Raw genomic sequence first — 22340 nt, 5'->3', positions numbered from 1 at the left:
TTTCAAGAATGAGGTCAACCCTCCACCCGTTCAGGTGAGGGCTTTGGGAGAGGGAAGACGTTGGGAGCCATCTGGATGGTCTGTAAGCCAAGGTCAGGGAAATGCGTTCCCTGCAGAAATGAACTGTGCCTGTGCCCTCCCGTGTCTCAGCTGCTTGTGACCCCTTCACACCTGCCAGCTGACCTGATTTTGTAAGTGCCCTTTAACTGATTTCAAAAACTCCAGCAATTTCAAAGAGTAATAGCAAAGACCTGTTGAGGCTGACCTGGCTTGTTTTGACTGGTGCAACCTGGGGAGCAGTGGCACCAGCAGGCCAGTGGAGCTGCAGGGTGGCGTGAGCGGTGACGGGCAGCTGGGAGACGGCTCGGAGCTGCAGCCTCTCTCCTGGCTTTTCGCGGAGCTCCTCCGTTCATGGCCCTGTGCACCTGACTGCGGGCAACACTGAGGTGTGCTTTAGAAAGGTTTTTTAATTGATCTGGTTAAATCAGTGCAAGAGACTGCAAGAGAGACATCTCCCCTGTAGTTTGAATGAGGTTCCTATTGGTTAATTTGTGTCTGTTAACACTAGTATTAAACTATATTAAAGCAAACCAACAATTAAATGAAAATGTCTGCTTTACCAGTAGCTTTCCACTATTCTAGCGAACCTAGCTTAATTAAAGCAGTGCAGCATGGACCTTACACAAGACATTGGAGAAGATGGTGCTGTCAGCACCCTACATCAGAAACGGTTTCCTCCTTTCTTGAGAGGATTTTAAAATAGCAATTAACTTTGTTTCCATTCCTAACACTTCCATTTTGAATTGTCTTTCGATAAGGAAATGCGATTACATTTTTACACTAACTTATCGTCTGTACAAAATGCATTACCAAGGAGCTATGTTTTTTATAACATGAAGGTCTTTCGGGACCCAATTTAATGATTCATTAGTACATAATAGTATGAGTGAGCAAGCACTGATAGTATGTAGCAATGTACCTTTTAAACTGGTATCACATTTAATGGTAAATGGCCATTTTCCCAGTGATTTGTACTATTTTTGTACTTTATTATTCATACATGCTTACACCCAAGACTTCCATGCAAGCATCTTCCAAGTTTGGAATAAAAGGGTATGGTTTACTTTCTGGAGCTTTATTGTATCAGTAGAGATTGGATCCAGACTTGTGAGAGACCTGTTTAAACTTGTAGATTTACAGGAACTTTGACTTGGAAGGACATTCTTCTAACAGAGCATACTAGGTTTTTGCAGAGACTTTGATTTTGAGAAGGGATGTGGGATCAACTTAATTTTAACTTTAAAAAAGGTTGTATGGAATGATGTGTTATGTTTGCACTGTATGCTAGCATCTGGCAAATTCATGTACTGGACTCAGTCTGCTGTTGCTGGTGGCTAAAATGGAGCAAGTTTGGCTATATCTATCAAGTTGCCTAGTCCTTTTGGTGTCAGCATGTCCTGGTGAGATCAGAGCAGGTATCCCACACCATCATTGTAAGGGGTAAGGAAGCCAGATGGATGCACACAGGACATTTTAGTATAAATGGTAGCAAAGCCTGGATTATCTTGTTAGGCAAAGCTGGGAGGAAGACCTGACAGACCAGTCTTACAGCTTGATTAAGGAGCCTAGTTTACACAAGACAGAAAGTAGTCAAGTGGTTACAAGACAATCACATGGCAGCCTAACTTCAACCATCAACAGAGCATAGCCATGGTTATTAGCTAAGTATTTCCATAATGTGTGTCTGTACAAGTTATAATTAGAGCCAAGCCTGCCCCTACCTAATTACAAGCTTGCTTAAAAGTAGAGCTTATATAAAGCTTTTAAAACTTTACATGGGGAAGATGTACCTCCACAGGCATAATAGGAATGACGCCTTATTTTCAAACTGAAATGTATAGATTTTGGTGTCTCTTTCTCCCTCTCTCCACAGTACTATACAGGCTTTTTTGCATCCTGAGCCAGTTTTTACCAGAAATACTGTCCAAGTTTCACCAACATCAAGGCATTGATTTTTGAGTTTTCTTTCCAGTGTTTCATTCTCACTACTGAAAGAGTAATCCAGATGTTAAGATAGCTTTGAGCTTTGTGTTTGGAGATTAATAAATAATAATTAGATCTTTCATTAAAAAAAGAAAAGGAGTTTTGAAAGTCATGAAACTTGTTGTTGAACACAAGGGCTACATGAATAATGTTTTATCTATTGAGACTAGCTGTGTGTTTGCATAGATAATGCTGCAGCTGCGTGTGTTCAGGTCAGTCCCTTAGGAATAAAGTAAAACTGGCAGCATAACCATATAACATCTCTGTCAGTGAAATTGGTAGTGCCGTGTTGTAATTCCCTTCCCACCCTGGTGCGCCATAACTGGCTCTTTTCTCATGGTCATCTGGTGCAGTGCTGCAGTCCGCCTCGCTGGGGCTCCTTTAAACCCCTAAGCAGGGATATAGAGAAGCCTTGGTGAAGAGACATGTCTTGAATCGCACGCACGGTTGTAACATGGACTAGCAAGGCTGTGCATGTAACGCAGTATTAGCTGCACCTGCATGGTCATTGCCGTGCATTACACTGAGCTCTGCATCAGCCAAGTCCGTTCTTCAGGGTGACTCTGGAGAGCTTTGCTGCAAAGGCGAGGCCAAATGGTACTGACATGGTCGCCGTAGTCCGTCCAAGGTGCTTTCTCTGTATTTTCCTATTTATTCGCTATCTTCCCTTCCCCACTTCCGAGTACTGCTCTCTCAGGAATGAAGGATGTCTGAAAGGGAAGGTAACTGGAGCCTGCAGAGCTTATGCTCTTGGCTTTTGACATCTTTGGTACAAGGAGATGCTTATGTAGCTTCCAGCTTCTTAGGAAGAAAGGCAGAGTGGAGTGCATAACCCTCATATGTGGATAAGGAAAGGAAACTTGTAGAAGAACTCCTGATGAATTGCCTGTCCTTGTTTCTGTCTAGCCATATTTGAATTTGGTATTAGTTTGATTATTCAGGTCAGATCAGATTTAGGTCAGTTGTGATGGATTTTTTCCAAGTCCAGTTCCCTTGATTCCTACTGTAAACGCTTACCAGATGACATGATGTGAAACTGGAACAGACTTGAGCTGTGTGATGACTGAGTAAAATCTCAGTGGGAACTACTTCCATGTTCCTAAGATCAGTTTCTCATGTAATAAATTCTGTATCCAAAATTGTATCAAATACTTTTCTGACAAGAGTTCATTTTTTCCTAACGGACAAATCCCAGCGGAGCTATTTATAAGAAGCCTCTCTCTTGTGTTTGCTCTCACATGTCGGTTACTCAGACCAACACTGAAGAATAAATATATGCAAAAATTTAACTCGGCGCCTGTGCCACTGCCGTTGGATCCACCTTGTTTTGTCTTGCCTGACATCCTCTGCTACATGTCTTTGGTATTCTTCTGTCAGTAAGGGTTGTCATGGGAAATCACCATTAAAGAGTTCTCCCTGAAGGAATACTCGGGGTTTATTTGGTGACACCTTTTCTTTGCAGACCGTTTCAGTGCTTTGTTCTGCCTGATCCTCTCATGGCCGTGAGGGACGGGGAGGAGTGATTCAAGTGAATGCCGTACCCATGCCAGGTGCCACACTATAGACTTAAACGTGCTAAATCCTGTACAACAGGCAGTATCTGACAGGGTGAACACCTGATACAGTGCTTGGTGGTATCCTTAAGCGTGGAAGGAGCAGGCTAGTTCGTTTTTCAAACAGGGGATCCAGTCACAGGGAAAGCTGCTTAGTTGTTTTTTTAGTATTAAATTTAGAGCTGCATTGGTTCAGCTTTAATTCATAAAATGAAATTTAAAAATTAATCAGAACTTTTAAATAGACCAACTTTTATGCACATCCTGGCATGTTAAAGGGAGGTCTTGACTCCAGACTTCCCAGAGATGCATATTGTTTCATGTATCGCAACATGTCAGTCTCTCATACATCTAATCAGGGAGGTAAGACACGTGTCTTAAGTTTTACAAAGTCTTAGTGTATCTAGGTCAGAAGAGTAGAGTGGGTTCTTCCAGTGTGCCTTCTTAGTTGCTGCCAAGTTAAATCATCATTCTTCCATTAGGCTGCTTGATTAGATGTGTTCTGTGCATACCTCAAAATATGTGATGTTTTAAAGCTATATTTGCTATTTAAATAAGAGGTTTGCCTTAATTGGCTGTTACAAATTACAAGCAAGAAGGAATGATTTATTGCTTATAATTATAAATGAGTTACGAAGAGAAATGTTGGTAATCATAAAATAAAGCTTGGAATACATTGATTTCCAGATGGCTGGCAGTGAAATTGCTCTTTAATGTATAATAGACGAGACACAAGGAAAAAAAAACCCCTATCATCCATCGTTATTCCTTGATGGATTACTTGTATGAATCTATAGTTACCTGAATTTTAAAATATTAGTTTTGGCTGCATAATCTGATGAGAGAAACTTCATTTGAACAGTGGTATATGCTATCAGAGGTAGTGGAAGAGGTGAGTTAATATTTTGCCTAGGATGATTTTTGTCCTTGTAATGTCAACAGGGAAGATCTAGTGATATATCCGGCATCACCTTTGGGTATAGCAGTCTCTGTGGATTGTTCTCGGAGACTGCCGGTTACTAAGATGTTTTTCTTTTCATCTTTTGCCTCATTAGCTGTTTTTATGAGGTCAAGATTGATCAAAACACCTGTCCAAAAGCAAATATTTATAATCCTCCTTGCTTGAGTCTAGAGAAATATATTTGTACCAAAAATAAAGACAGCAGTGCTACTGCTGAGAACTTTCTGACAGTATAACGTCTCTGTTGGATGACAATGTGTTCACTTGGCTGTTTGTATTTAATTTCTGTTGCTGCAGTTCCAAGCATGGTTTAAAAATTATTTGTGTTTACCTTATGTGGTCTGTCCTGCTAATGATTGTGCTTTCTATCGTAATAGATGCATTCTGTGCTGTGACCATTTGAAACACTGCAAGAGAGTTAGACGTATTTGGATTGTCACCATATGAGTTGTCTCACACCCACATTTTAAAAATGACACATCATTAGACTTGCTTAACTGAGACCATCCTGATTACTCATTTGCCTTCATCAAAATGCTTCATAGCGTCCCTATTTCAAGTAGCTTTCCCCAGCGAGGTGCAAATCTGCATTGCTGCCATCATTTCACCTGGAAAAATTTCCATGGTGAACGGAATAGCATATTTTAAACTAATATTTTCCTGAACTGTGGAGAGATGAGCTCATCAGTATCTTTATTGACAAGCCCAGGAAGAAGGTGTGTCGACCAGAAATATTAGATCAGTCAGCCTTTTTTGTCCTGGAGCAATTGTAATTTCCCATGGTCTGCAGCAATTTCCTTTAGAATGAGATATGTGCAGAGATTGTTTTGGATCTGCTGTTGTAGTATAATTTCATTTGGTCCCAATAAGGTGGCCTTAGATTTCATTCTTTTCATTTTTGCTGTTGAAAATCTTTTGTTTTAGTCAGTGAAAAGAACAGCAGGTTGCCGTTTTACAGCATCTAATTGCGGAATGAGTGCTACAGCTACACAGAAAAATATTACCCAGTCTGAGCTGGGTTATTGAAGACAACAGATTTCAGTAACCTGTGCTCCTCTCAGAAAAGCCTAGAGTAGGTGTTTGGTTCACCATGCATTAGCAAAGTTCATGCTTTTTAAGCTAGATGCAGAAATGTATTAGTGAATGAGATAGGTGCTTACTTCTCTGCTGACGAATATTTCCTGTAGTGAATGATAGAGGTTCTTATTTTTTGCCTGTTTACCCCTGTGCGTTCTTGGTCTCTAGGTACTTAAGTCTTGATATTTGCTAAAGAGGCCAATCTCATTAGCGCTGAAGATGTTCTCAGTGCTGCGTTGTCTGATGCTGTGCTGATGAAAGCCTAGCTCCTCTGATCCAGCATTAAAGAGGACTGAGCTGGAATCAAAAGTGGGAACAATTGCTCGTTTCACTCTATTTTTGTTGTCACTTTAACTTTGCTTTTTCTGCTTGAAGAGGCTCTTTTTGTGGTTTTGCTCGCTTGAAAACAGGAGGAAAGCACAGGATACATTGGTGTAGCCAGAGCAGTTCATGTAGGCATTTATGTTCGAGTTTGAACCAGCTGGCTCGGGCACTGCTGACGGGAAGGCCTTGCAGCACCATGTTCAATGCACCCTGTACTTGCTCCCCAGGTATCTGTTAGTATCTAATACGCTTCAGATCCTGCCTGCTGAGCCCATAAGTCACACTTGTACAACCAGCAGCACCCAGGTTAGCCAGGAGCTCACTATGTCAGCAGCTGGCGTCATTGCGGAGAGGATGCACCCTTCAGCTGGCGTCTTTTGGTCGTTACTGATGTCTCTGCAGTCATGTCACTAGAGAGAGTGATTCAGAGGAACTCCCTGAGGCGTCCACGCTGACTGTAGGGCTGGACTGTGCTATGTGGTGGTCAGCCTGGCCTTCAGAAAGCCAAAAATAACTACCTGCCTAACATTAAGCATATGCGGTTTCAAGATGTGAATGTCTTTCTTTAGAATATGATGCTTTCTGTGGCCACATCTGCCCTTCCTGGTGTGCCACGGTGCACCCTTACATCCTGACCCCTTATTCAACACGTCAGGCAGCTGCTCATCTATGGCACAACGAGCCACTGCCTTGGCCCCATGCCGCGAGGTGAGGAGAACGGCTCTTGGGAGCACCTGGGTCTTGACCTGGTGTGGTTGTAGAAGACAGTTAGGTGTGTGGGCAGAAGTGCAGACCTAACAGTTGTCCGTCACTCCAGTCTTCATCCCGGTCTTTATTTTGCCTTCTGGAAAAGAGCAGTGGTCTGAGTCCAAAGCGGTCGCTATCCTCTCTTGTACTAATAGCAAAACGGCGGCTCAGTATCTCCTGATGCTGTCATGTTTTGAACAAGAGCATTAAATCCTTGCAAAGAGGCAATTCCCAGCTTTCCGGTAAGGATAACGTTGACGATACCTAATTAAAGGGCACGTTTAGCTGGGGTAAACATTTATATTAATTTCCTTCTTGCACAGATGTCTGGTAAACTGACTTCCTGAGGCAAAACCATCTGGCCTCAGGTGGGAGGAGTAGCGCAACCAGCACGAAGAAGCTAGGCCAGTCTCTCGCTGAAGTGATTCTGAATAGCTTTTTTTTTTGTCACAGAAGCTGCATGTGCATGAAATGCCTGTGGTATGGTTATATAGGTTTTATGGGCATTTGTCTTAGATGACCTGCGTAATTATACTGCAGGCTTGTGGTTCCAGGCTCCAGAGCATCTCCTCTTCCCATCGTGTATTCTTTGTTTGCGTATAAAATTAGTATGTGTGGTAAGCAGCAATAAGACGTTCCCTGCTTGGATGGATTAAATTAAAATTCAGTAAGAAACAGAGCTTTGGGTGAGTTTCCAAATTACTTTCAGGATTTCGCTGAAGAGATTGTTGTGGTATCATAAACCTTTTGGTGGGTGAACGGCCTAATATAAGTTACATCTTTTCATTGCCTCGTAGTGCTCTTTCTGTTTTGTGTACTGTGCCATGTAATCTTCTGTTATTAAATAATAAGCAAAATAAAAACAGTTGTTTGTCACAGCCAGCTTGTTTTTCAAAGAATTTGTTCACTTTGAAAGTTCAGTCTGTGTGATCTTCAGCCCTGTCAGAATCTATTATATCGAATCTTCTTTTAAATTGTTAAGCTGGAGGACGAAGCCAGACGTTACCGTGCACATCTCAATTGCGGGTGGAGCAGGAGCAGAGCAGCTTCGGCAGCGAGCAGCCTCCGATGCCACATACTGTGCCATGATTTTTTGTCGAGACCGTGTCAAGATTATCTGCTTCCAGTGTAACATGTGTTGGCTGATGTGAGCATTAGAGGATTCGCGTAATTTTTGAAGTAGTTTCAAACGTGGATATTACACTTAGGGCAGTGTGAATCCTTTTTTTTCCTTTCTGTAGATCACTTTGCCATTGAGAAAGCTGCTTATTTTGTTGCTCCCTCCCACAAGGTACTGTAGTAAGTTGCAAAGTTCATAATGAACGTGCCCCAACTAGAAATCATCGAAAATGGTGAACGATTACTGCAACATTTAGGAAGACCAGCAGCACAACATTACATTTTAAAGAGGGACTGTTGGAAGGTTTTGGCTTATATTGGGTTGTATCTTCATGCAGGAGGTGGTGTTTATTTGTGGGGCTTGACAACCCCGAATTCAAAGCGGACTTTGATGGACAGAAATCAACTAGTCTGCTTGGTCCGGATTTTTTCCCTTACAGTGTGTGTGCCCATGTGTATCTTGATAGTGTTTTACTGATGGGGTTGCGCAATGCTTGTTAAAAATTAGATAAGATACTTCAGATACCCATTTTTGAAGCTGCTTCTTTGCTCATTAATACCCAGACCTTCCCCAGCCTCGAAAGAGTCGTGCTTTTCCGTGAGGGCACACAGCACTTGTTTCTCACCCTCTCTGCTGCAGTCAGACAGCAGAAGCTGTAGCCGTGGCAGCCAGTAATTTAATGTCCCATATGGCTGGTGTGGCAGCAGCTGCTCCGGTTTAAGGAGGTCAGGGCATCAGGGCATTTAAGAAACAAAACAAAACCGAAGCCCCACTATAAAACCTTCCTCAATCATTTTGTACAGTAATAATAGGGTTTTCCATGGACACGGTGATGTGATCAGCCAAGGGAGAGAAATCACCTGGTTTTTTTTTTTTTAATTTTGATCAAAGGCATTATTTTAGGGGGAAAATAAGTTTCGTTTCTATCTTTGTGATGGTTTTAAGTTTTTTCATCTTTCATTGCTCGTGTTTGTTGGTAGCACACATTAATTAGGTGCAGTAAGCTGGACTGTTCTGTCTACATTGCGAGTAAACCCTTCCGGAGGCACTGCAGTGCAACGGGTGCCAGCCTGGCAGGAGCAAAAGGAGAATCCGGCCCAGTGTCTTTGAATGCATGAGATATTATGCTGAAAGAGAAACAATATTATGCAAACTGAATGGCAGCACTGTATTTCAAGTAATGAAGTGAAAAAGTATGGTTTGTGAACAATTAACGTAGACTAGAAATACAGCTTTAATTTCAGTATCGGTGTGAAAGTTGCTCGGTGCTGAAAAATGGTATAGAGTGGCTCTTGGATTTAGCATTAAAGTTTACAAATAGGCTTTTCATAAGCGTGAATCTTTTTATTTTCATTAGGGGACCATTTTAATTAAAATGAAACTGGAATGTTTACTCTTTGCTTCCTGTAGCTGTGATTGTTTTCTTCACTGTGTGAGCACATGTATAATTTGCTCTGAAAGACATGTCAGCAGTTTCTGATTACCTTGTGAGTCTTACTCAACAGCTTGATTCTAACTGGGGGGAGGAAAGATTTCAGGGTGCTCTCAGGAGGTCTGATGTCTGCCAGCAGCGTGAGGCAATAGGTACTATCTTTGGTACAATGCTAATTGCAATAATCACTACCACTGTTTTAAAATAAAGGTCCTTCATTTCTTACCCCTGTTGATTTTTCAGTCATGTCAATGCAATAAAACCTGTTTCATAATTAGCATCCTTCAGCTTCATAACCTTTTGACATTGCTGCATTCTCATTTTTGTAAGCATCCAAACAAGGCGACTTGGCAAACGGTGATTGACAGTATAATGCAGGTAGTCTCAAATTTTAGGAAAGCTCTATAACTCAGGTTAGACAGGGAAAAGAGAAGACCAAAAGCCTAGGTGGAAGTGTGTCTGCCTTCAAATACATTTTCTCTAAGCCCAAAAGTCCACCAGGAGTTGTAAGTAATAGATAATTCATGTGGGTCAAGAGTATCTCTTTCTTGAAATTTTTGATAATCATGCAATGTGACAAGTATTGTCGGTAGCAGAATAATGTGTTCCAGATCATTCAGCAGTAGAGCTCCTGAAGCGTTCCTGTAACATCTTTTTGTTTAGATCTACTGTAAACAGTCACCTTGGACTAGTTTGATTGCTGAAATGCCTTTGAGGTCTTACAAAGCATTCCAGAAATGATGATTTTCAGAACATATTTGGAGCTTAGCCAGTATCTTGAATTTTAATACTGTCTTCTCCATCAGAGTTAATGATCTAAGATCTCCCCTCCTCATTCTCTGGGGTTTTGTTTTCTATTGCTGATTATTTGAAATAAATAAATAAATAGGAAAACAACTAGTATCTGCGTGCTAATGGGGAAGGAATGACTAATAGAAAAATGAGAGGAAAGAGACTGCTTATCATGAAAGAAAGTATATCTCTGGAGATGTAAATTGGTATTCATTAAGTTGTTTGCCTAGACTTAGTTAAAAGACATACTTGAGGAGCTGTCTGAGCAGAATTTCAGTAGAAAACAAGTCATCCTTTTCATAACTAGATACATCTGGATGAGGAGGAGAAACCAGAAAGCAACACTAAATAGGTGGATTAAGAACAGCCTTCCTAGCAGTAAGGATACAGCAGGCTATAAAATGTTTTTCAGAAATGAATGGTCCTTAATGCCTAATATATAATAACAGAGATCCATCTTTTCTCTCCAAAAATGCAAGTCTTTGTATCTGATGCAGAATTTTTAAAAATGTTCGATTTCTGTCATTTCTCTTTCAAGGTATCTTGGGTCCTCTTGTTTTCGATAATATTTTCTGTAGCTTGAGATTAGAATTTACTCTGTGATGATTATAATACCCTATGTATATAATCTTACTTGTATCCTGCATATATCATTAAAATAAAGGGAAGTCATTGCAGAGCAACACTGGTGTAATTACAAAGCAAATGTGGCTTGTTCGCGGTGTCTGCTGTCTGTGTTGCTCTGAAAAACCAGCTGCTGTGCCCAAAGCCTGACTGCCCCGTCACGTGCCTAATCCCGCTTTCTGGCGGGCAGCTTGTGAACACGGGTTCCCTTCGGCTCGGAAATGCTGTGGCCGCTCTTGCCGGCCTGCAGCCCGTGTACAGGGCAGCCGGGTTGGGAAGGCAGCCTCTCACCATGCAACAGAGAGAGGGATGAAGCACTGCTGTGGGGCGTGCTTGCTTCTCTTCACCACTAGCTTGAGTCTTTTGGCCCTTGTAGTATGTGACAAAATCATGAGTTGCACAGGACCTTGGGGATGAGCTGAGGCTGCAGTCTGAGTTGAGGTTTTGCTACTGTACTTACTGACTGGCAGGTTTTCTTACTATCCCAAACTGGAGCAGATGCTTACAAGGCATATGCATTTTAATTATCGTGGAGTATGTGGCTCTCCTCTGTTGACCTTATTTTATATCTTTAAAAAAACAAGTGCACAGCATGATAACACTAGCAAAATGCTTTCATTGTTTGGAGTCTGAGTGATTCTCAGTGTCAAACTTTTTTGTGCGTGGTATAACATTTTTGATGTTCACCATTTCTTCTTTTCTTCTTTCCAGATTAAGACCCTTGATTTCTACGCAACTAGCTAAAAAGGCTGCTACTGAAGAGGTATGTAAGGTCTAGCACCTCCCCCAGGGCAACAGTTAGAGTTTGGAAATTCCCACAAGCCTTTCTCAGCCTGGCCGTGGTTATGTGGTGATTTCCATTCAAAAGAAATGAGAAACTTGTGTCAGTGAGCAGACCAGGAGCTGGTTACTGTGAACACTGCAAAGCTGAGGTTACCTGTTCTTTAATCAAGGTTTGCCCTTGCATTAATCCATCAGTAACCTTAGCACAGCCTCTTGTTCAGCGTATCTAGCAAGAATCACTGTTTAGGCAGAAAAAGAGAAAAAAAAAATGCAAGCATCTAGAACATATCAAACAAGTGGGTAGGAGGAATAGGAGAAGCAGAGCTTGTGTGTGTTTCTCAGCAGCCGACCTGTCCCCCCAGAGAAGGGGGACGATGCAAAATGCTGCTTCTGGGGAGCAAGTGGTGACTCAGGAAAGTGCTCTGCTCCTGGGGACTGCTTCAGGAAAGTGGTGGGGAAACACAAAGTGACAGCTTGCCCTAAAGACTTGCTCTTTTTGAATTTGGTTTGAAAATACAGTAGCGCCACAGAAAAGTTAGTGCTAGAAAGTGTGTCCACCATCATAAGCCTTCCTTGGGTAGCTTTGCGCATGTGTATTTTCTGCTGGAGGGATCATGATTATTAGCAGAGTCACAGCAATAACTGCTTTTCCTCACTATTATATTCACACTGTACAAAATAGACATATGCATTTTGCATATGATAAAATAACTGTCTACTGTGTATCTCAAAACTGTTGCTAATATACCAAAGGAATCTGCCATTCCTGTTTTTCACATGAATGTGTGACACTGACACCCTTTTGAAAGTGTACTAGTTAACTTTGATTGATAGTTTAACATGCTTTCGCAATCATCTATGCTTACATAAAGATATATGCCAAACTGAAGTCCAAGTTGTCTGGAAGTAAATTCAGGAAATTCTGTTTAAAGGCATTGTTTGACAGCCTTATTTTAAAATGACTAAAACCCATTGATTTCCAGAAACAGTTTGATATCCTGCCTGGGGAAATACATTTTCACTTCTTATGCTGTGCTCATTAGAAAACCCTGCACATTTATAGAACTATAGCAGTCTGGAAGTGGACATGATAATTAGATGAAGGTCATATTTTAATTAGCATGGTGCAATTTTAAAAAATAATGACTCAATCTTAGCTCCTTTATATTCACCCACTTTTTCAGAGCAGATGGATACTTTAAGCATAAAAATTGATATATTTGCTGATGCTGATTCTTCTCAAACTTGTGTCTATTTCTGCTATACCTAAAACCTAGGTGGACTCAATTTGATCACTCTGGAGGCAAAGCAATGGTAGGAAATATATAATAAACTGTAGGGAAGTTCCTCTAAATAATATGATTAATTTCAACATAAAAAAAAGAGATGAAAACCTGTCTCTGAGTGATCTGAATACCTAAATACTTGATTTTCTGTTAAAATTAATGGGTGTCTTTTGCCCTATTAATGAGCTATTGGAGCAAACCCTTAGGTGACTTTGAAAGTCTCAGGCAGTTTCTTTAGGTTGACTGGCACATAGTATCTGACAAGTTTGAAAACAGCTTTGATGTTTGAATAATTAGACTATCAGCTTTCTGGTTTAGGGACTTTCTCTTACAGTGTCTCTAAAGTGTCTATAATTGCAGGGATTCTGGGAGTTACTGCATCGCGAATAAATAAGGTAGGAATTACAACACCAAATCAGAACTTGTTGCCGACAGAAATGAAGAAAATGCAGCAGGCCTACAATCTCTGTAGTTAAAGTAGGGTTTAAACCCTAAAGCAGTAATGATTTTTCTTGTGTTGGGGAACAGAGAATGTAGACTTTCCTGGTCTCCTTTAGACCATTCATTATTATGAAACCCCTACCACTGTCCTTCCCAAGTAAACAATCCCAGTTTTTTCAATCTCTCCTAGTATGAGAGATGATGAGTCAGTGCTGATAACTGATGACTAGTGACAGGTAATGTTACAAGCGTTCTCAATTCTCAAAATTGCTTATGTGACGAAGCAGCGTTAATGATTAATCTTTAATCTTCTCCAAATTCCTGCTCATGGGATGTCCTTTTTGGGCCGCAGGCTTTAGTGCATAAAACTGAAATAGTCCAAGTACAAAATTGAGGTGAAAAGTACCTTATTATACAGCTGGTGAAGACAGCAAAGCTCCTGTGATGTTTCTTCCCTGAATGTGAAAGGGAGGTAGTTGCCTACATTGAGCATGCCATGGAAATAAGGGCTCCTGGGTGCCAGCTCTGAGTCCTTTTTGTACCCTGGGTCACGCTGGAGCAGACAACATTGCTTCGGGAGCCAGGGCTGGCTTCTTCTGGTTGCCACATTCCCCTTAGCTCAGTCAGTGAACTGGACGCAGGATTGCCTTGCACTTTCAAGTTCATCTCTGTCTCCTTGCTGTGTTTGCCTTTCTCTCCTTACCTGCTATGCCTGTCTCTCTTCCTCCCTCTCTTCCACCTTTGCAGATACTCCCTCATTTCCTCCTCTCACACTGCCCCGGTGCTTGGACTTCTGTCCTCCAGGAAGTCTTTCCAGCTGAGACTTTTCTGCCTAGTAGACCCTGTCCAGCCGTCCCCTTCCCTCCATATCTGCTCACTCCTCTCCTCACAGCTTGCACTGCTGCTCTATGTTTGAAGGCAGCTCCTGAGCTCTTGACCCTTCTGTAAGGTCAAGCTTACAAGCTTAAGCACTCAGGCCCTAAGGTAGCAAGCATTCAAGGACATGCCTAGCCTTGGAGCATATGGGTAGATGGACGTATGGAATGTGTCCCAGCAGTGATTGATTCCCAAGCTAGTGCTTGGAAATGATTATTCTGATGAATTATATAGATGATGTTGTAGGTGCTGGTGTGTATTATCAGCCTCGTGTTCTACCAAAATATTAAGTACTGTCTAAAGAGTGCTGTTTGTTCCACAGCTCATTCTGCCTCCAAATAAATCCAACCATAGCTGCCAAAACTAATACATGTTGGGTTTCCTCTGATGTGAAGAGCACATTTTTGCTATCATTAAAGTGTCGATAGCATTGTTATTATGTGGTAGGCCTTGTAAGAGTCAAACACAATGAGGAAAAGGTTGTAAGATTTCCCACAGAGCTCTGCTGAGGAACCTTCACTCCCAGTTTAGCCTTACCTTGTGCTTGCAGGAGGATCCTGTTCTACTGGCACTGTCTCTGGATATTTCAGCCACCTGGCTCTGAAATACGTGAAGCCTGTGGATATTTATCCCTGACTTTCATTCAGGCAACATTTCACTGAGCATCTCAAATGTTTCCTAGAATAACTAAGCCTCTAGGATTGGATGTGGGCTTCCAGCTGTCCTGTCCCTGCCATTTGGAAGCTACTAACATTTTTCTACAAATGTTGCATATAAGGAAGGGCTACTCTACTGTCCCCTCTCTTTTTTGAAGGTGACCTTTCCGAATGCACAAGCAGAAGTCTCTGACTTAGAAAAACCGGCAGCTGTGCTAGTGGAGAGTGGCCCAGTAGCTTATAACCCTGATGAGGAGGTGGAAGAGGAAGAAATAGAAGAAGATGATGATCACTGCATGAGCGCATTGCAATTAATGGGAGGAAATGGTAAGTGGGGATGTTGTCTAAATTGTTGCCTGCTATTTCTTTACTGGTGCTGTGGACTTTGTTGTTGCAGGGCTTGGGACTGACAGGATTCCCCTGCTTGTCCCTGCCTGTTAGCAGTTCACCCCATCCAGAGTTCCTGCTGCTTTTGCAGCATTGCTTGCTCCTGTGGGAAAACTGAGGTCACCCTTTGCCCGCGGCATGGACCTTCTTAGAGACTCCCCCTAAGAACATTTTGCAGTTCTAGCTTTAGGCTAAAAGGGCTTCTCAAGAATAAATTGATGTTATGCCTTATTCAGAATTACGTTCATTAGTGCGGATCTACTGAAGGGAATTAGCGGGACAGTAACCGCTCCGTGAGCAGTGCTTGGGGCTCTTTGCCTCATGATTCAGCCCGCCCTGCTCCTGCCTGGCTCCCCAGTTTCGGCTTCAGCTCTGTCCAGTTCGTGCATGAGCCTTATGGACCTGGCTGTGCAGCTCAGAACAAAATGAATGAGCACACTCCATTTGTGGGGTAAATGTTAGGAGGAATGAGTTCTTCACCAAATACACTGATAACGTATGGTGTGCTGTATGGTACACAGATGTGTGTTAATTTCTTTGGGTTACCCAGCAAAGCCACACATTTAGTTAGGTTTCTGTGCTGGCAGGAAAAGGCAGTATCCTCTCTGCTGTGTTTTTTTTTCCTAGCTGGACACATCTACGTTTATCCTTTATTAAAAACTTCCCCTTAGAAGTTAAGCTTTGAAAATATACAGAAATATTTTTAAAATGAGAGCTGCTAATTCTGGATTGTGGAAAAGCAAAATGGCAATAAGTTTCCTACTGGAATGGTATTTACTGCAGAAATCTTTCCAGTACTCTTAACTTAGCTTTTGTGGATAATATGTATACATTTCATAAAAATGTGTGTTGCTCTTAAATTGATTTCTCCACTGGAAAATAATTGCTGAACTGTAGGAAAAACACTTTGTTGCCTGCATGTATTATTAGAATAATGTTCCCAAGAAAGTGCACCCATGCGGGGGAGGGTGGGTCTGTGTTTATTAATAGCCCCCCCCACAAAAATAGAATAAAGGTCACTGAGCTTTTTTTCTTTGTAAATGTTACTGTTTTTAAACCATTCTGAGAACATTCCACTACTCCCTGTCTGGTCTGGACAACAGCTGAAAAATCAGAGTTTAAAAAAAATAAAAAGGAAGGGAGTGTTCCCAGAATTCAAATGCAGGTGTGCAAAGCTGTTCAGCCAAACAACTAACTGTTTTCTAACTGCTTTGTTCATGGATTTTAGACCTGTCTGTCTGGAATAACTGCAGGAATTAAAGATGGTGAGCTTCACCCATTCTGCGCAAATTACTTTAGATTACACTTGATTCTGCTGCAAAGCATTTGTTTGAGTCTTTGGATTAAATGTTGCACTACATTGAATTTGGAATATAAAGATTAACTTTACTGAATGGTCATTTGTTATTGTTATCCTTAGGTTCCACTTTGCAACAGAAAAGATCTGTGTCAGCTTCATTCAGGAACTACATAAAAAAGAAATCGATGCATTAGAAACGCGCAGACACGTCTTCTCTCTGACACACACACAACACAGTCTTTGCAATCAGCATCATTTTAGGAAAAAAAACCCTGGGTAATGCCTGGGCAAAATTTTAAGTTGTTCCTCTAGAAGTAGGTATGGGAGATCTGAATCAGTTGTATTGGTCACAATTCACTGCAAGACTTCTTGGGAATCTTTTGACACTGATGGGAACGCTACCTCTGAGCTTTTGCCGTTTCAGCTTATAAATCCATGAGTGATATAAACAAGCTAGCTTTTTTCTTGATGTTCGTGTCTAGTAAGAATCATGCCTACTTGTAAATGTATGCTGCTCCTTATCAGCCACCATGTTCCAAATTACTTTTGACAATCAGGCTTGATCACCTTAACCTCTAAATTAAACTGAGTATTTCACATATCCATGTGCCAAATATCCTTGAGCGAGGGTCGACTGTATTTAAACATACGTGCTTACAAGTAATTTTATTTCATTAAGGAAAGCGCATGTGAGAACTTTGTCTTTAGCCGTAAGAAAATACATGTTTTCTTATTGCTTGCTAAAATCTAAACTTACCATCTAGTTACACAGCAGGGAAACAACACAAAAGTAATAATATTTTCATTGTATCTTTCATCTACCCAAGAATATTTGCATTTTTATATGCATTTGTCTTTGTGTGTTTCAGATTATGGCTGTGATCTGGAGGATGATGATGGCTACTAGTCCCATTTACTTCCAAAGGACGTGGGCTGTGTCTTGTTCCCAGCAGATCTTCAAGCTGTATGAATGGTGAAAGAAGCTGTCTTTGGTCAGCAAATGTAGTAGAACAATCCTTACTTTTGTAAAGCGAATTTTAGTCTGGCATCGACTCTGGTTAGTTTACATTGACCCATAACCCAGCAATAAAGTTTGGGTTTGTACTTGAATTTTTTTTTTTTTAGTTCAGTGGATCATGTTTTGAGGATGGAACTAATGAGAGGAACATTTCCAGAGAACAAAAGAAAATAGACTGTGTATAAAGCATGTGCAGCTGGAAGCAACACATCCCGTATTTATCTGACTCTGCTTTAGGTGTGCTGTTGAAAGGGAGCGTATAGAAGGACAGGTGAAAAAGAGAAGCCCCCCTGTTGATTATTTGAGTACACTTGAATTAATTTGCTTACAATGCTACAACTGAAAAGAAAATATTTCCAACTTTTATTGTAGACATGACCTTGTTACTGTATACAAGCTTCCTTACCCAAGCCTATCAAAATTAATGACAAATTATATATTTGTAGGGCAGTATCTGTTCCTCTGAAATGAAGTAAATACTTCTTTATATTAATCAATTCACAGATTTCTTAGAAGGTATTACAACAGAAGGCAATGTTGCCACTGGAGTTGTCTTCTGCTGTGAGTCGGGTGCTATTCTAATGGAAAGAGGGAGAAAGTCTGGGAGAGGCAAGAAGCATACAGGGAAAGCAGGAGATAGATAATGCCTTGGTCACGTGGCTTTCCTGGGTGTCCCTAGGGACAGCTATGTGTTGTAGGGGCTGGTATTGCTTCAGGAGAGTGACTCTGACTATCCCTATTGACCTGCTCTTGTTCGACTGACTTAAGAGTGCAGGCCTGCTCCCAAGAGCTGCCTTTCGAAAGAAAGAAAAAACGGAGCTTTTTAATAAATAAGCTAGCATCTGCTTTGGCTGAATTTAATTTAATGTAATTTATTTAACTTTCTGTGGGTAAATTAAAGGTCACCATACAGCAGCCTGACTTTCATGGCTTAAATCCCCCCTTTGAATAACCGCTGTTACTTGTATAATGCTAGAACTGCAGCCTTGTGAGCCCCTAAATGTCAACAGGCTGCTGCTTCTCATCCAGAAGCCAGCCTTTGCAGTGCTGGAGGACCGGGGATCACAGATGGAGCTGTATTGCCGGATCCCACTCTGTTGCCTCTGACCTGCCTTTCCCTGCCACTGCTAGGGCCCAAGGCTCTCCATTCAGTGAAAAGTGCAGTACACGTTGGATCGAGGTCTTGACGGCTGCAACTGCAGGAGCTAAGGTGTTTTCGTCTCCCTCCCTTGACTAGCGAAATCAAGAAAGCTGTACTGTGTTGTAGACTTATCTTACACCAGGAAAAAAATGGATGTTTATCTTACTGATGTGGCTTCTGTTAAGCTCTTTTTCCTGGCTGGCTCGTCCTTCCTACCCTTTTTGAGGAGCACTCATCAAAAAAGCACCATTCATTGCCCCCTGGCCCCATGGAGGGTGGATAGTGGCGGTTCCTTCAGGGAGGAGTAGAAGCTGATTTGGGAAAATGTCCTGACTGCTGCCAGCTGGAGCGACAGAGGTAGGAACGGAGAGTACTCGTACCTGTAGCAGTCGCCAAAGAGGGGAAGGGGCATACAACCTTCCATACCTCTTCTGACCCTCTCGGAAGCATGCGTAAGAGGGGATGTGTAAGTAGAGCAAGAGTGAGCGCTTTTTTTAGGAACAGATTTGGTATTATTTGGCTGGTAAATGTAGTCTGTCGCTAGGTTGTATTTGCTAGATATTTCTGAGCCCTGGATAGGAATATTTCTGCAGTGGCTCTGTTAACACCGGAACTTGGTAACAAAAATGGTGTGGTGAGGCTAATGGAAAGTAAAGCTCTTCTGAACCAGATTTCAGTTATTTAATTTGTAGATCTTAGAGGCGACTCCATATAATTCTTAGGGGGAAAGCTGGCATTTTCACCAAAAAGCTATAGATTTTTTCCTGATACTTTATAAATGCTGCATGGAAAATTACATTGAGGAGATAAATCTTTCTACCTCTCTTTTATCTACACCATGAATTCAAAATCATGCTATAAGCAGACAATTAGAAAAAATGGCTTTTTATTATCAAAATGCATGGTCTGCAAGTCTTTGGGACAGCTGAGTGTCTGCATTTGGTTTGAAGCAATCTGCCAATAGCACTATTACAAATACCCGTGCTCTCAGGATATTCTCAAAGCTTGGGTTTTATTCCAAGGTACACATTATGCTCTATGCAGGAAATAAACATGCATAAATAAACATGCTTATGACTCATGTAGGTTGAGTGCTTTTCTCAAATGCATAATGTTGGCTCTTAAGGAAGCCGCTAAGATGAGTTCTTTATTGCTAAGGGTCTTTCCTGCAGTTTTCTGTGTAGATTTGCATTGGTTTGTTCCCCCAACAGAATACCAAGCCTGCTGCCAACGTAGTGACATTATGCGCGAGAGCTGAGAGTCCCCTTAAATACCTACTGCTAGTAAACTTGAATTTCAGTAACACATTCAGCTTCTGGGAACACTGTTTCCTGCACTGGAAGTCGAGGATGCTTCTCTGTTGAGGACAGGGTAAAAACTTGCAGGTTTTGAATGCTCTCGTGTGATTCGGTTAGAAAAGGCTATCGCATAGTCTGCTAGAAGGGCACTTGGAGAGCACAAAAAGATCCGCAATTCCATAGCATCTCAGTACTGCCGGTGAATTTAATGGCGTGGGTTTCTGTACAGGGGCCCTGAAGGAAAAGGCCATGGTATCAGATAAGGCGATTTCACTCTGAGCATTGTAAGGATTCTCAAACTGTAGTGGTTACGTACATTTTTAATTTATTGGTGACTTACTGGGATTTTTATAAAGTTCATTCCTCCTTGATTTAACTAAGCTCAGGAAATGTAAACAGATTAGAACATGCTAGTTTCTGTTTTTATAGCTAATCATTAAAATGTAAAAAGATTAACACCGCATTAACTCTATTTACTACTGTTGATGTATCTGGACAATTTTGTTTTTTGTAAGTGAGCCTAAATTCACTTGGAGTAATTTGGACCCTGCTTTTTTCAGGATTCTGATTATAATGAAGAGAGATTAGAAGGCTTCAACATTTGTTGTTCTTAGATCTTCTTACCAGAACCCACAAAAGCTGTATATCATAGGTTTTCCTGCATAAAGCATGTCTCTTGCTGCAAGTCACTTTGTTTGACAGGCAAAACCCTCCAGCTGTTGCATCCAGCTTGTCTGCCATTGCAGCCTTTTAACACTCTTCTGTTGTGGAAATAAAATATGAAAGAAATAATGAAAATAATGGGATTCTTCACTGTGGTGAGTGCATTTTCAGTGTCTTAATCATCTATGACATTTCTTTAAAATCAATGTGTTCAGTACAGCAGCTCTTAAATGGTGCCAGACAGCCCTGTCTTGAGGGTTAAACATGTTCGTCTAAAAAGTTCTTGCCATCCTGATGGCTTGTTTGTATTCTCTTTGGATTGCATTGAAACTCTGGTCACAGATGTATACAGTTAGTGTAGAATTTGCCTAATAAATGTTCTGTTTCTTATTTTTGTGTTGAATTCATGCATTTTGTTCAGTTAGTGCCAAGGAAATTAAACCTGTTTGATGTAAGCATATGTATTGTCCTTACCCAACCATAATATGAGCCATGTTAAGCTTTTTTACTGTAATATATTTGCTGTAAATAAAAAGTAAAACCCTTGCATATCCCATCTTTTATGATGCTCTCTTGCTAATTTCTGATTCTTTCATCTCCATTCTTCTGAATGCTTGTTTTTGATTGCTGCATGATTGATTGATAGTGGACAAAATTTGTCATCTGGAGCTTTCTTTCGTCTCTAAAAGGGAAGACATGTCTAATCAGGCAAGTGTGTTTTACAAAATATTGTTCCACTGATAAACGTAGATACTTTCTGTAAACTGCATAACATTAACAAGGTTTTTCCACCAAGCTATGCAATTAACTGAATGTGGGTACCATATGTAGTACGTGTGCTTGGTGGAACTGTTCCAGTGCTTCTTTCTGAAAGGTTGTACCTTGACAAAGAAGGCGTGCACTGAATTTAAAATCATGTTATTTTACCAACATCTGGATACCACAGTTTGGAGGCCAAAATCCACATCTACCCTTTGCACACTTTGGTGTTTGCTCATTCTATTTTTTTTCTGGAAGCGGAACTACTGTTGGATTCTCAGGAATGTCTACTGCAAAGTTTTAGCATAAAGTAGGACAATTAACAGTAGTTTTGATAAAGGATTAAGTATATCTCATTCCAGGAATTACTTCACAATGTGTCAAATCTAGTGAAGCTTTATTTTAGCTTCATTTGTCATCAATAGATCATAGCGTGCTTATTCTTAGGTTCATGTATTTTATAACGGAAGAGACAATTGTAATTGTCTGATGCAGTCATGTGTGTAAGAAGAATTATAGCATATTATTCCTTTGCCAACCCTGAAACCTGGCTGTGGTCTTGATGAGTGGTGTTTGTTCACTGAGCGAGATGAAGTGCTCAAGAAGTCAAGCTGGGTTAAAATGCATGACTTAGAGCATAATAAATTTATTTGGTGAGTTCCCTTATCTTATTTGTTTTATTCTTTGGGGAGTTTTGCATTTTCTTGGAAATGAGGGAGGCATATCCATTTCATAAAAATGCGTGCTGAAATTCCCGTCTTGCCATGTGACTCTATGAGCAAAGGATTTAATGACTTCTAGTCTGAATCTTATATTTGTTATTGTATGAGTTGGCAGTGGTCTAAGTGGCATTGCATGGTACACTAGGATGGCAGTCATTTTATTATGTCTGTATTGCAAAATTGCAACAAGAATGCTTTTTCACTGCTCTTAGTGCTCTGAGTAAGGTTTCTCAGTTCTTCAAAACCAGAAAAATACAGCAAATTAGAGGAATTTGAACAAAGCAATGAAAAGCAACACAACCAGCACTCTGCTTAGCAGGTAATTTTTCTTCTCTGC

General features: G+C 41.0%; 1 protein-coding gene across 2 annotated transcripts in view; it reads left to right on the top strand.

The window, feature by feature from the left end:
• The window catches only part of BRF1 (BRF1 RNA polymerase III transcription initiation factor subunit), a 175936-nt gene extending 154858 nt beyond the window's left edge, over positions 1 to 21078 (top strand). For both annotated transcript variants that reach the window (XM_067295078.1, XM_013940837.2), the window contains exons 16-18: positions 11385 to 11436; positions 14874 to 15042; positions 17272 to 21078. In XM_067295078.1, coding sequence (XP_067151179.1) covers positions 11385 to 11436; positions 14874 to 15042; positions 17272 to 17309 — 259 coding nt within the window. In that variant the 3' untranslated portion in view covers positions 17310 to 21078. The remainder of the gene's footprint in view (positions 1 to 11384; positions 11437 to 14873; positions 15043 to 17271) is intronic.
• The last annotated feature ends 1262 nt before the right edge of the window (positions 21079 to 22340 follow it).

Source organism: Apteryx mantelli, chromosome 4 (genome assembly GCF_036417845.1).
Source record: "Apteryx mantelli isolate bAptMan1 chromosome 4, bAptMan1.hap1, whole genome shotgun sequence".
In the NCBI taxonomy this organism is placed as follows: domain Eukaryota; kingdom Metazoa; phylum Chordata; class Aves; order Apterygiformes; family Apterygidae; genus Apteryx; species Apteryx mantelli.
The sequence above is the reverse complement of the archived record's forward strand: the minus strand, read 5'-3'. Positions and strand labels throughout refer to the sequence as shown.